At 44.7% G+C, this 14,152-nt stretch overlaps 1 protein-coding gene across 1 annotated transcript in view; it reads left to right on the top strand.

Annotated features, from left to right (window-relative positions):
- The first annotated feature begins 721 nt into the window (after positions 1–721).
- Positions 722–14,152, top strand: part of NCOA5 (nuclear receptor coactivator 5) — a 14,974-nt gene continuing 1,543 nt past the window's right edge. The window contains exons 1-8 of the mRNA XM_029085482.1: positions 722–908; positions 1,421–1,528; positions 5,516–5,582; positions 9,152–9,412; positions 9,681–9,806; positions 9,875–9,882; positions 9,947–10,073; positions 12,050–12,249. Coding sequence (XP_028941315.1) covers positions 746–908; positions 1,421–1,528; positions 5,516–5,582; positions 9,152–9,412; positions 9,681–9,806; positions 9,875–9,882; positions 9,947–10,073; positions 12,050–12,249 — 1,060 coding nt within the window. The 5' untranslated portion in view covers positions 722–745. The remainder of the gene's footprint in view (positions 909–1,420; positions 1,529–5,515; positions 5,583–9,151; positions 9,413–9,680; positions 9,807–9,874; positions 9,883–9,946; positions 10,074–12,049; positions 12,250–14,152) is intronic.

The following is a 14,152-nucleotide window of genomic DNA, read 5'->3' as shown; positions in this document are numbered from 1 at the left end:
GGGGGTTAGCGGAGTGTCCTTCTGCTGTACTGGGGGAGGTGAGGTAGCGGTGCAGCATTTACCTGGGGATGCTTAAATTCCCAGCTGTGGACCCGCCTTCTGTGGGAGCTGGTGTCTGGATGGGACATGGATACGCTGTTTGGAAGAGGTGTGGATGAGAAACTGTGTTTCTGGCACTGGAAAGCTAAGATTTCACATTTAGTAGAGTTATCCAAGCATGGTCACTTAAGAGCATTGAAACTTCCTGATGCCTCATTCAAAGCCTGTATTGAAATATTTGGGTCCTGTTATGCAATGTTGTGATGAGTGTTTCCTTTCCGCTTATTAAAATATTGCATAAATTGCAACACTTCTTACAGTGGGCTGAGGAAATAGATAATTACAACAATGGGTGTATTGAAAAGCTTAAAGTTAAGATGTTTTAGTGGAAAATGAGTTTTATTTGTATCTTAGTTTGGAGTTAAACCCTTAAAACTTATCTGAAAAATAATTAGGTTTGCTACCTTTCAGTATTACAGAAAAGCTCAACCCAAGTGCTGCAGTGTGCGTTTCTGCCAGGCCTCACTGCCCCTTCTATTAAGATTTCTCTGGAGTGAAGCTTGCGTCAAGCAGACCCAGCTGGCTTCTAGTCTGCAAAGCTGTTAAGTTTAATCTTGTTCCAGTTTAATTTTAATGTCATGGATGGAAATTATATGCATGGCCATTTTTCTTTTTTGCGAAGAGTTGGATTTGGAACGAAAGCAAAATGGCTCGAGGACGCAAGAGCAATAGCATCAACCAGAGCGACTTCACTAACAGCACCAATCCTCAGGATTTAGAGAGACGACTTTTTATCGGCAATTTGCCCACAGACCACATGACTCGTGAAGAAATGGAAGAGATATTTTCAAAATATGGCAAAATCAGGGGTTAGTATATTATCTTATGCCTTTTTGTGGCTGGGAATTCAGTGAGAAGTGTGACTTCCATGCTTGTCAAATGCTGTTTGATGGTGATGAGAGGAGTGACTAATGTTGTTCCTAAAAAGTGACCTTTTAATGATAATTTTTGCTGTCTGCAAAAGCGATTCCTGCAGTACAGCTGAATCATAATGCATCTATTTCAGCTGTGTTTTAGCTGTTGGGGTTGCAGTGTGATGTTACAATACTCTTTCAAGTGACTTCATAGTCTTGTAATCAAATCCTGGTCACTTCACGGGCTGTATTTTTGTCACTGCCTCCTCAGGAGGAAGTTGATCTACAAAATATATTTCAGAGTCTTTAAGCTCTGCATGTGGATTTGGTTTTCCCAGGAAACTTGTGCAGTTGTTTCTGGGTAGAGCCCCTTTGCTTGTTCCCCGGGGGGGTTTGTGATGGCCTGGGTGCGGGTCAGTGCTCTCCCGTAGTTGTAACCGGTCTTGCCCTGCTGTTAACTCTTCCAGCCCTCAGCATGTACCATGGCTATGGGTTCGTGCAGTATGACCGTCTAGAAGATGTCCAGGCCGCTCTGGACGGTGAGAAGGGTCGTCTTTATAAAGGGTATAGATTAGGTAAGGAAAACTGATCCGTGCTCTCCTCCTGACCCCAGCATGCGTTCCGGTAGAAAGTGCTTTTGTTGTAAAGCTCTCGGGTGAGATCACTGCGCGAAACCGGCCCGGCGTTAGTCTGCAGTCGCTTTCGCTGGCTGTGAATTTGCCTTCCGAGTTATTTGCTGTGAGCGCCGTGTGGTTCATCTGCAGTGTTTTCTCTGACTGTCTAGGTCCTACTCTGAACTTATCTGTTAGAATTTCAAAAGCTCTATCACCCTGTATAAGAAGCTGTTCAACATGTAAGCCCTGGAAAGTGGTCATGGAAACCTCACACACGTCACTTTAAAAACATTTGTAAACCGGTATTTGGCTTCATCTCGACAGGGTCAGAGGAACTGGTCACAGCACTTAGATATTAATCCTAACTTGGATTTTTTTGCACATGTGATATCAGTCTGTACGTAGCACTATAAATACTGGGTGCTTTAAAAAGACTATTTTCATAAAGAGGAAAATAATTCTGCTACATATGTTGGGAGCAAACTTAAACAGAAATGAATGGTTAGAAATCTAAGAGTAATCTATTAAATGCAAGCAAAACAATTACTTTCTAATTAAGCCTAAGTGAAGAAAACCAGTTTGATTTAGAAAGGAATGAAAGGAGCAATAAATAATAACTTGTGGGAAGGTGTGTGTACCGTAACAGATACAAGCCTGAAGGTGGAAATGGAGGCAAATAGACAAGGAGGGTAGAAGAAATTATGGCCAGCGTTGTCCAAGTCTAGAGGCTTAAATAGGAATAACTGCAGCTGTTTCAGAAGCTAAGGTGTAACTGTCTGGAAACGATAAAATTTCTAACTGGAAAGTGCCACCTAGACTTCAGTTAATATTTCTGCTCTTTTTGAGGAGGCAGAAGGTGGTTTTAGTATAATTTCCATTTCAGTAGCAAAATAAAAAAGGTAAAACAGCAGCTATCAAAACTAGACCTCTCCAAAAAATGAAATCTAGCATCCGTGAGGCTCAGTGAGATGAAGACCTGCCTAGGCTGTTAAAGTTGTATTATCACAAGCCTTGGAAAACTGGGGAGTTTCCAGGGAGCCAGTGGAGTGCTGCGGATGTGCCAGTAGCAGGGTAAATGGGATGAGCCTGGCACCAGCCCCTGAGAACAAAGGGATTCTTTCACCTGACACTCAATGAAAAGGGAATTAATTAATGCCAATCAAAATAAATCCTGTCAAGCTAACTTACTCTATGGTGCTGCAAGTTTCATAGCTGAAAGTAGCAGCATTGATGTAAAAGGCCTCTCCAAGATATTTGATTTGATTAAGAAACTAGAACAATTTAAAACAACATAGGGTTAAATAGATTTGAGCTGCATCTCAGTGTAACAGAGATGGAATTGCTCAGTGCTTTGAGTGGTGGTCTGGAAAAAATTGATTCCTGGCCACACAGTGCTTTCATAAGTGACTTGGAAAGGAAACACACGATCATGTTTTAAAAAGAGAATGAAATAACGAAGGTTGAGTCACTGATGGCAAAATGACCTGGACTTCTTCCTAAGCTGGCTGCAAGCAGAACTGAGCTTTCAGGAAAGCTGAAAGGGAAGCTCTGCACCCAGCAGGAGTGCTTTTGTCATCCTTTGCTGGGCAAACCACAGACCAGTGAGCAGGGAGGTTTTGGTACCTGTGGGGTTTTGCTGCTGGGATCCTGTGTTCAGCTGTGGTATGCCTGGTTCAGAAAGGATAATGCTAAATTGGAGAAGCCTCCAAAAAACCTGAAGAAGGCTTAAAGAGTGGAGGGACAAGCCCTAGCAAAAGCCTCAAAATAAAGGAGTGGCGTGATCTGTGCGTTACAGACAGTCCCGGAGATAAGGGAGTTCTAATCTAGTAGGCATAGGTGTGACAAGTCCTTAAATGGAAATAAATAGTTGTCTTTAACAACAAAGTAATTTACTTTTGTACTAACTTAATGGAGCTTTGGTAGTTTCTGTGCTATGAAGACTTTTAAATTGGAATTGCATGTTTTGCTAAAATATGAGCTCTAGTTCAATGTCCCTGCTGCACTTGAGATAGGAATGTGATTTGAGAAACTCCTGTCGCTTGTGTTTATTCAGAAGGTTACACTGTGAGATTACAGTGGCCCTGTCATCTCAAAATCCTACAGGACAGAAGACTTTTTTTTTTCCTGAAGTTTTGTCAATGTTCACAGACTTAACTTGTAAATGTTGTTGGCATTAAATAAAATGTTATTAAATCTGTTCATTTTGCACAAGAGAAGGATCCCTGTCAAAGGTGTGTTTTCTTCTAGTAAAATATTTTTGTTCAGATTTAAATACATTTTTTTAATTTTAAAGAAATGTATGGTATTCAGTGTAAAAATCATGATAGTTTTCTGCAATGGCATCTTAAAACAGAAAATAAAAATAATCTTAAACCCAAGAAAGCAGATAGTGTCTTGCTTAAAGGTAACACTTGACTTTAAGGGGAAAAAAAATTCTCAGCTAAAAAATAAATACAAGGAGAACAGTTGCTTTATTTATGTAGCCTGGGTATTAGATGTAATTACTAATAGCACAATAAGGTGAAAGGTTTAACTCCAGTATTGCATTATACTAATACTTCCACAAATGCATAGAAGTGTTTTCATACCTTTAATGAGTAAAACTATGCAGGGAATAAATGTCCATCAAATTCAGTTTGTGCCAGTAGACAGCGCAGCCGTATTTGACCCTGGAGAGACTGCTCTGTGGTCCTGTGGATGTTGTTTGCTGCGTTTGTAGTTAACGTTTGGGTTGCACTTGCCTCTTCCCCCAAAAAAAGTCCAAACTAAACCAAAACAAAAACTAGAACACACTGCTGCTTGAAATTCAACAAGAGCAAAATGTTAAAACCAATCCCTTAATTCAAATTTTAATCCTGAAAGTAATGAAGGATAGTTTGGGAAGTTGCCCAAGATGCTGAGCCTGAGTCTGCCTAAAGACATTGCGACACGTTTATTCTCTTGCAAGAGCTTTGGAAGTAGTTAATGTAAAGAACTAATATACAGTTTTAATTGTTGATAGATTCTCAGGGAGCAGATAGGACCTCGGTTTGTTTTGTTCTTTTCCTTGAAAGGCTCTCAGAGTGAAACACCTGAAGTCATTTCTGTTTGCTCTTGCCCCCCCCCTCCAGAACACTATTTCATCTTTGGTTTGCTGTTACTTTGGCTTTGTTTCTTCACAGTAGAACAGCATGAGTCCCTTCCAGTTCTGGGCAACTTCACTTTTTCTGGTTGAGGACAAGACTCTGTTTCTTCAGCTCTCTTATTTCTTTGTATTTCTCTTCATTATGTTTTTCATGGAGGTGCTCAGAAGCCAACCATTTTTCCAATTTCTGATACGTTGCATCAGTTTGCATCATGTTAACAGTGGTGTTTTAAATGCACCGTGTTGACTTTATTAGGAGCTTGTGCTTCAGGCTCCTTGGATCCCGTTTCCTCAGTGGTGGAGGCTGTACAGCTTAAAGCTGCAGCAGGCCCTTGGGAAGCAGCTGCATGTGCCACTTGAGAGCCCTTGGGCTATTTTCAACAGGGGTAGCGGCATGTTCCGCTGAACAGGACTGGCTGTGAACTTAAGACTGTGCTGGCCATCAGCTTCCTTTCTCAGAGGTTTTCAGACTCTGCTTTTTCTCCTAGAGTCCATGAGTTGCTTTCTGCTCGCTCATAGACTGCAGAAGAAAGAGATCCTCTTATGGAATGAGGAGTCTGGATGTAGACCTGAACGTAAAGGGTTAAAACATCACCCAAGCTGTCCACTCTATTTTGAAGTCAGAGAAATCCATGAACATTTCATTATGTTGTACTATCTAAACTTAATAAAAAAAATGTCAAAGTGACAATGTCTCTCCGCTGAATGGGTTTTCTTGCACCATCTGGATGTTGTTGAGCTTAAGTTGCTTTCATTTGAATTGTGTTGACGATCTTCTTTTTTGTTCCATAGCATTGAACAGATGGGTTGATTATTCTTTACAGATATTAATAAAGCAGTGGAAAGAAGAAATATGAATAAGGCTTCATCAAGGTCCAGTCCGGCACGAAGGTAAAGTACCTGGAAGCAGTGAGTTATCCTAGGAAGGTCAGGCTTTTAGGGCATGAGCCCGGTGGCCTGTGCTAAATGTCTGTGTCTTTTCCCTGCCGCCACCTCCCCAGTCCAGTGGAGATGCTCAGGCGAGACAGTTGGGACGTGGCTGCTCCACCTCCTGTAAGAGCCCTTCTGGCGCTGACACCTCAGGAGGCATGAGGTAAATAAACCTCGTGTCTGCTGTTACTACAGCCAAGCGTTGTGTGTTGCAGCACAGGTTGTAAGAGACTTGTGAGGAAGAATACACTTGGTGTTTGCTCCTGCCTCAAGCCTCAGAGAAGCCGAGGCATGTCAAGAGAACGCCGAGGGGCTGTAGCATTCCCAGGGCTGTGCTACAGAGGATTTGGGCATCTTGCCTCTTCTGATGTCGAAAGCTTCCAGTGCTGAAGCGAGACTGGAAAAGAACATGTGAGCGAAGCACAAGACAGAGCCAACGTCTCTATTGCACTGTCCTGTCTGTGTGTATGCTTGTGCTGTCCGTACTTGGAACCAGTCCCCTTCTGTGCACTCTGTGTTGTGTACCTGCCAGCTTCTCCTGTCTTCCCACCCCTTGGCCAGCACGGCGTGTGCAGCTCCTGCACGTCAGCAAGTGGAGAATACACAGACTGTCCTGTCACAGGAACGCGAATGTGACTTCAGTTTCCTTTCCATGGCCTTACTGGGGAGCGCACGAAGATGTGCTGCGGTTGTAGTTTGGCAGGAGGCATCTTCTGTGCTTGGACTGTAAAGCTTTCTACACAAAGGAGTGTTGCTTGTTGGTCTTGAAGGTCATCACACCCTCGTGTGCCTGGTGTGCTCTACTAACTTGACCTTTTAATTTACCAAAAATGAAGAAAAAGTGCAACTAGCAACATCTGCCACCAAAAAAACAGAGAAGGAGTAGCTGCAGTTCTTGGCATCACCTGGGTGTTCTGTCCGCGCTGCGCTTTCCCTGCACAGAGCCAAATGCACTTGTAGAGACCAGCACGTGGTCACGGCCCAGGAGCTGCCTTGGGCGCTCGGCTGGGTGTTCCCATTACGGATGCAGCAAGCTTCGGGCCTGGGCGTTGTCAGGTGCGCTCAGTACTGCCAGCAGGACCCTGAGGATGCTGCAGGTGCGTGAGCAGCAGGCACTGATGGCACTTCTTTGACCTCAGTGGCACTGTGGGCGCGTAACGAAGGCACTGGGCAGCACTGCGGGTGTGGGCGGGTGCCTGTGCCATGAGCGCTGGTCCTTGGACCACACTGCAGAGGAACAAGCAGCAGGCACTGATGCCGTGGGCATTGGGACCTGTGTCATCCTGCAGGTGTGCAGGAGCAGATGCCCATGTTGTGGGCTCCAGGGAGCATTGGGGGTGCGTGAGCTGTGGGCAGTGGTGCCGTGGGCACTGGTTGTGCACTGGACTACCGCCATGGCTGCCGAAGGTTTTGGTGTCACTGTGACATGCACTGGATTCCAGCTGATGCTGCAGACCCATGGCCATCCTGTGTCACTGGCACCAGGTCCCCAGCAGCACTGTGGGCGTGGGTGGTAATAAGGTCATGGGCATCGAGTCCTGGGCGCGGCTGTGGGCGCAGTGACAGCGGACGATGGACTCTGGACCATGCTGAGGCGTGTGACCGACAGCTGCTGGCGCCGGGGTGCGGAGCCCCGCGCTGCACCGCAGGCGATGGTGCCGAGTCCTGGGCAGATGTGGGCAGCAGTGCTGATGCTGCAGAAGTCGGACCGTGGTGGCAGAGGTGCAGAAGCAGGAGGCTCCTGTGCCTTCGTGCTGCTCTCTCTCTCCGAGCAGCAGGACAGCGATGCAGGTGCAGGGGCAGAGGGGACCTGCGCCACGTCTGTGCTGCTGTTGCAGTTGTGCATTGTCTGTTCCGGATCCTTTTGTCTCTGCAAATAATGAGTATGGCCTGTTCTGGTCACCCCCTCTCCGGCTGGAATAAATGTCATATGCCAAACAATTACACTGCATCTGGCTGTTTTGCTGTCTAGTCTTACAGCTACCGAGAGATCAGTTACTCAATATCCATTGGAGCAAATCAGAAGTTTCCCCTGAGCTCCTGCCATCGGTCATTGTAGGTTGGGGGGAAGGGGCAGTGAGGTGTATCTCTCGTGGGGTATGGTTTCAATACAGATCACAAACAAAAAGTGGATTTGTGTGTCCAAGAGGCTGAGGGAGTTGACACTTGTCTGTGTGCAAACACAGTGTTTCTTTTACAGGAGGAGGCTGTATGTGATCTTGGTAGCAACTCTGTAGTTTGTCCCAAGGTCTGTTTTTTATCTGACATAAAAACAGAGAACACCAGCACTCCTGTGTGTCCCCAGCACAGCTGGGTATCTGATCACCAAAGTCCCTGCACAGCCTCTGCACACCCGTCTCATTCCTGTTGGCTCTACCTGATGCTGAACTGGGGCACGTCTGACTCGCTGCTGCCGCGGCTCTCTCCAGGTGACTGCTGTGTGAACGCACTGTACTGGAAACAGACTTATGTTCTGCTTGTCTTTCATAAACTAGATTAGGCTGGTAGAGGACTAAAAGTCTGTCAAGTTTTGGAAATAAAAAGATTCAAAAAGCTTTTTTTCTTTTTTTTCCCCCGACGGTTGTCAGTGTCTTGGGGAAAGAACATCCCAAACACATGAAGCTCAGTCGTTTCTCTGCAAGATTTTTTTTTTTATGTTTTACTCAGACTACAGTGAAATTCTGTTTTGGTTTGGTTTGGTTTGACTTTTTGGAAAACAAGATATGACCTGGAAGACACCCTACTGTTTTGGGAAAAGATGAAGACTGGAAGGTTATTCTTCCTTGCCTCCGAAGACAGTGCAGTGCAAAGTCTGAATGAGCTGGATCATTCAGATGTGACAGAGAAGCCTGGTGCTGCTGAGGATGCCACGCTGGTTGCGTTTAGGACCCTCTTAACATGAGGCACCGTAAACATAAGACTGGCTTTCTACAGAAACTATCCCTTCAAATCCGGGACATGGCAGTAGCTGTCATTGCTTTCTGCTACCAGCACAAACCCAGCCACAACATGGAACCTACAGTGTCTTTGGTCACAACAAGCTCCTTTTTTAATCATATGCCGATAACAAATTACTTCAGGTATTCTGCTGTCATTGACTAGTGAATGGATCCCTTGAATGCTCCTGGCTATTGCATATTTGTGGGTATTAGGCTACAGCACCTTGAATTCTCTCAAAGAATTTGCAAAAACATGTTTGGTAGATGAACTGTGGCTGATGACAGTGGGGGCCAGAGGCCTTGAAATGGTGGTTTCTGAGGTGCCTGTTTACTTCTACATGTGCTCTACACTTACTGATGCTCCATTAAGGAGCCTTCTGGGTCTTGTTTGGCTATGATAAACATTAGAACTGAGAAGCTTCTCCAGGCTCCTTCAATAAATATGTTTTTTGGGCAATTCTTGTTGTGGGATAGGAGGGAGGAGTCAGCTGCTGAGAGAAGGGTCACTTTGGCACCTCAGGTAAGAGAGCTGGGGGTAACAGTACTGGTGTCATTAGCAGTCTGATGGAATTTCCCTGGTGTTTTCCTCAGAGAGCCGTATGCCTACGGGGATGGCCGAGATGCCAGACGCGACCGCTCCCCTCTTCGGGGGAGCCCACGGAGAGACCCCAGAGATGGCAGGGATGGTAGAAACGGACGAGATTCCAGAGACACTCGAGACATTCGAGCTAGAGAGCACAGAGACCCACGGGATATCAGGGATCCAAGAGACTTGCGGGAGCCGCTGTATGAGCGTTACAGGGATCCACGGGATATGAGAAACCCACGAGATGTGAGAGACCCTTGGTACAGGTAACTTCCACGGGATTGTTTTTGCTGACACATTTTTATGGCGCTCCTGCCTCAATGGTTGCACTGGTTTGAGTGGTGTCAGGTATTAAATACAAGGAAATTGCTCTGGCTGTGGACAGTTGGGTGTCTGCTTTGTGCCTTGTGGGGAGCGGCTGGGTACTTCAGAAATTAAACCTGAGGAAGGTCTGCGTGTGATGTACTGGTCAAAGTTACTGCCTGAGGTTGCGCTGGAGCCTGGAAACCCTTGCTTCTTCTTTAAATGTTGCAGACGAGATGAAGCTTACGACCGTTACTTTCGCCTTGAAGACTACTATCGGCGGAAGGACGACTCTTACTACGACCGTTACAAAGATAATTTTGATAGAGCACCAGTGAATTCAGAAGGTGAGTGCCTGTAATGTTCCAACGGGCAGATTCGGGTTCTCCCTCTGGAATGATGCGGGAGATGCCTGCAGTGCTGAGTGCGTTGCGTTCTGTGACGCTCCGAGCAGTGCACAGGACGTTATCTGTTCTGTCCCTGTGACTTGCTTTCAGACCGTCTGAAGCGTGAGGAGCGGCGCCGAGAGGAGCTCTACCGTCAGTACTATGAGGAAATCAAGAGACGTTTTGATGCAGAGAGACCTGTGGATTGTTCTGTGATAGTGGTGAATAAACAGACAAAGTAAGAAAATAGTTACAACTAATTTTATGATTGCATGGTAGAGGAAAATTGAATTAAACTTGGTCCTGCCTTGAGGCTGTTTGTCTTAGGGGTTGCTTTTGAGGAACATGGCTGTAGAGCCCTCAGAAAGCTACACCTCCTGTTGCTCTTCTGGGAATATATGTTGATAAGATGGAGAATTATTGTCTCTTGTGCTTTGCTTTTATTTCCTTCTTGTCATCTATCACTATACCTTCTCCTGATACTTTTCTGCCTACTCTTTGTGCCAGCCTATTGTCGTGACAGGTTATAGCGGCCTGCACTTGTTATTCGTGGGTTGAATGATACAGAACTTATTAATATGTGCCAACCAGCAGATAGTACAGAGCAGTTGTCAGAGTGGAGTCACGGGGGTGTTCGTTGCAGAGCTCCTGTCAGATGGGTTGCTAGGTCAGATAGCAGTTGTTACTGTTAATCCAACGTGCAAGAAAGATAAGATCACAGCTGAAAGTAGTCATGAACGATATCAAAAGCACGTGTAAGTAGTAACCAGGGTGATCTCTTGTGGCAGTCTGTTGGGAACAGACACCTATGCCTGGTACAGTGGGAGGAGGCTGTAATGTTGGCACCAGTCTGATGTCTGTGTCTTTAAATATATTGAAGAGTAGCAAATATGTAAATAAATCATAGATCTGGCTTGGAGTCTGAAGAAAATATTTGTCAAGGGCAAATTCAAAGCTCTGTCTCCTTAGCCCTTTGGAAAAAAGATCAGGAATTGCTTTTATTTAACTTCCTGTATCTGTGAGGCAGAAAGAGAGAGCTGGTGCTTGCCTCATCTGGTGGTAGAAGACAGAACAGGATATCTGAATGAGGGAAGCAGTGAAACTAGAAATAAACTTCTGTGGTTTGCTTTTAATGGAGTTGATTACCTATTGGAACAAATCTTGAAAGGAAATTTTAGATTTTTTTATCCCTTGGTGACTGAAAGTCTTTGGAAGATATTCTAATAGACCACAAGTTATTGTACTTGATACAGGGAGAATTTTTTTGTGCAAGAGGATCAGTTTAATATCCTAAGGATTATTTTGGTCTGTAACAACTACAACCCGTAAGAGCTGGAGTACATTAATAAATCTTGGGTAGTGAAGCATTGATGTCGCCTACAGTAGACCTGTTGAAAGGTAACTCCCAAATGACTTAGATACACAATCAGTGTAAATTAGAAATCCTTAAAAAGACAGTTCTTGGGGGTGAACAGTTTTAGTCACCATACACTGTTCACATCCAAAGACAGTAAATTGAACCTCTTTCAGAAGATGTGGATGTATGCAGACTAAGTCTCCACAGAATGTGTATGCAGTCAGTATTGCAGTTTTGGTACCGAGTATAGTAAGCTTAAAAAAAGACTTAAAAACTTTAAGCTCAGCTGTGTGTGCTCTGGTTTGTGCTTGGAATGGGAAGTGTGCAGGACAGTGGATGCAGGAACAGTGGATCCGTAGATGCTGTGTTGATACTGGGTCGGAGCAGAAAGCAGCCAGCAGAACGGAAGAGCAGGACGATAAGAAGAACTGTGCATTTGAAGAGTTAAGATACTGATCGTAGCACAAGTCACCGACTTCTGTAGGTTGGCCACTCTGCTGCATACCCCTTAGATCTCTGCATACGCAAATTACCTCAATGACTTCAGTTTAAACACACTTATATGTAAACAGATTTATAATAAATGTAAATCCCTTTGCAAACACTCTGTTTCTCAGCTAAGCTAAGGCTTGATTTGTAATTTATTTCAGTTAAACTGAAATGACTGACTCAGATCAAAATAAGGGCTTTTATATTATTGTAATGAGATTGCTTTAATACTGTCCTGTTAAACATGATGAAGTTTGGCAAGCCGTCAGAAAAGCAAATCTGAGATGATGGAGCGGGTGAATGTGCCAGGGTTTCTGTTTCTGTATGTGACTAACTTGTTGAACTCTGCTGGCTTTGCTTTGTGGTAGGGAGTACGCGGAGTCGGTGGGGCGGAAGGTGCGGGATCTGGGCATGGTAGTGGACCTGATCTTCCTCAACACAGAGATGTCGCTGACGCAAGCCCTGGACGATGTGAGCAGAGGAGGGTCTCCTTTTGCCATTGTCATCACCCAGCAGCATCAAGTTCACCGCTCTTGCACTGTTAACATCATGTTTGGCACCCCACAAGGTACTGAGGTTTCATCAGGCTGTGTAGCTGTGTGGTCACTCTGAATTTTTACCGCTCCAAGTGTGGCTCTAGAGCACTTTATTTGGGGCAGAATCGTGCAGGACAACAACGTTCATCCTTGCTGCGACATAAGTAGTTATTAATGACTTGACACCATGTCGTAAATGTAAATATCATTATTTACATGTTTCTGTAATACTTTATTTGTCCCTTGTCAAAAGGACTGTCTGTCATTTCTGCCAAGAGGGAATCTCAGCTGTGTTCTTAGCGCTTTACGTCACCAGCCTTTGCATCTTAGGGCGAGTCATGAACCCCAGCTCTAGAAATGACTCCCTTGGTGGATTTCTGAGTAATACCAGTTAAACCTCAACAGTTTAACACTTGTTGTTCTCGAGGAGGACGTGTTTGGAATGTGACAAATTACAGGACAGATTTTAAAACCAAATGTGATTTAAGGAAAACAGAATAAGGATAGCATATTCAGTCAGGGTAAAGATCTGATCATGAAACTAGGAAGAGTTATAAAAAGATAGAACTATAAAGTGATTGGGTGCATGTGCTCCACCTTTTTAGCACTATTTCACTTGTTGCATCACTTCCCATCTCAGGCTGTGACTTGATTATTGTGAGCATGAGGGTGGGTGTATTAGAAAAAGTCTTGTCAGAATGTGATATTGAAAATCAGCCTTTTGCTCTGATCACAGGCTTGTTCACATACTCTGTTTACACAGGTGGCTTGTTTGGACCAAAGTTGAGTTTTCAAAGGTTGTTTCTGCTTTATTGGGCTCTCAAGTAATGTTTTGTGAGGCTCATCTGGGAGAGTAAATTCTAAATGCACAGTCACTGGTTTTTGTGTGCTGACTGACTGAAGAAGGCCTATTTCTTTTAACATCGGATGCAGATGTGAGAGGAGGGTTCTCATTTCCTGCAGAAATACAGCTCATGAACAGTTCCACTGGGCTTTCCACTGCCCTGGTTTTTAACTCCTAACTCCTTTGGTTTAACACACATCCTCCCGCAAAAGTTTCTCTTGTTCTTTACTGGATCTAACAATGTATCAGATCTGATAGGAACCTCAGTCATGAGCTCATCCACAGCTCTCTCTAGAGATTAAATATACTCCCTTGGACCACACGTGGCCACCTTTCCATTCACCTTAGTTTCAGAGAACTCTTCTGCAACTTGTGCAAAGGGTAATGTTGAAATGCACCCCAGTTTCCTCTCACGAGGAAAAGGGTGACAGGATTTGATGTTCTGCAGGTGTGAGAAGTGCCCACAGCTTTGGGCACTTTTTGGAAGGTAAAGGCTCTTTTGATCTCCCTGCTTAAATAGTGTTCAGGGGAATGTTACCGTGTGTGCTTTGTGAGGTAGAAATAATGACCTCAAAAACTTTAAAAGGCAACTGCAAAAAAAACCCAACAACATTGAAATTTACCATTATTCATTGTATTACAGAAGAACTTGATTGCTGCTTGTTGCCCCAGAGTAGTAAACATCAGCAGCACTGTGAGGTTGAGCCAGTGCTTCTTTCCTCTCCCTCTCCTGCATATGCAAACCCTTTATTAAGGCCCTGGCAGTACAGAACCAAGGAGTATTCCCATCACTGTTGTCCTCTGGGAAGCTTTAGCAGCCTTCAGAGGGCAAGTCTGGGATCTGTCTGAGGCTTTAGCAGTAGAATGGCTGGAACTGCCTCTTGGAGCACAGAGAATTTATGTGAGAGGTAGAGGGAGCTGCTTTCCCATTTAATTGGGTGAGAGGCGAGAAAGACGTTTCTTGGACTGATACGATATCTTCTCAGAGCCCGCAGCTGTGGAAGAAAAGGATGGCCTTGCTGGGCGATAGCCCTGAGCCTTCTGTTGGCTTAGGAAATTGTTACTGTGTGCCTAGGAAGCTTCCCAAGTCT

This window comes from Antrostomus carolinensis, unplaced genomic scaffold (genome assembly GCF_000700745.2).
Source record: "Antrostomus carolinensis isolate BGI_N321 unplaced genomic scaffold, ASM70074v2 scaffold48206, whole genome shotgun sequence".
In the NCBI taxonomy this organism is placed as follows: Eukaryota; Metazoa; Chordata; class Aves; order Caprimulgiformes; family Caprimulgidae; genus Antrostomus; species Antrostomus carolinensis.
This window is presented reverse-complemented; position numbering and strand designations above follow the sequence as displayed.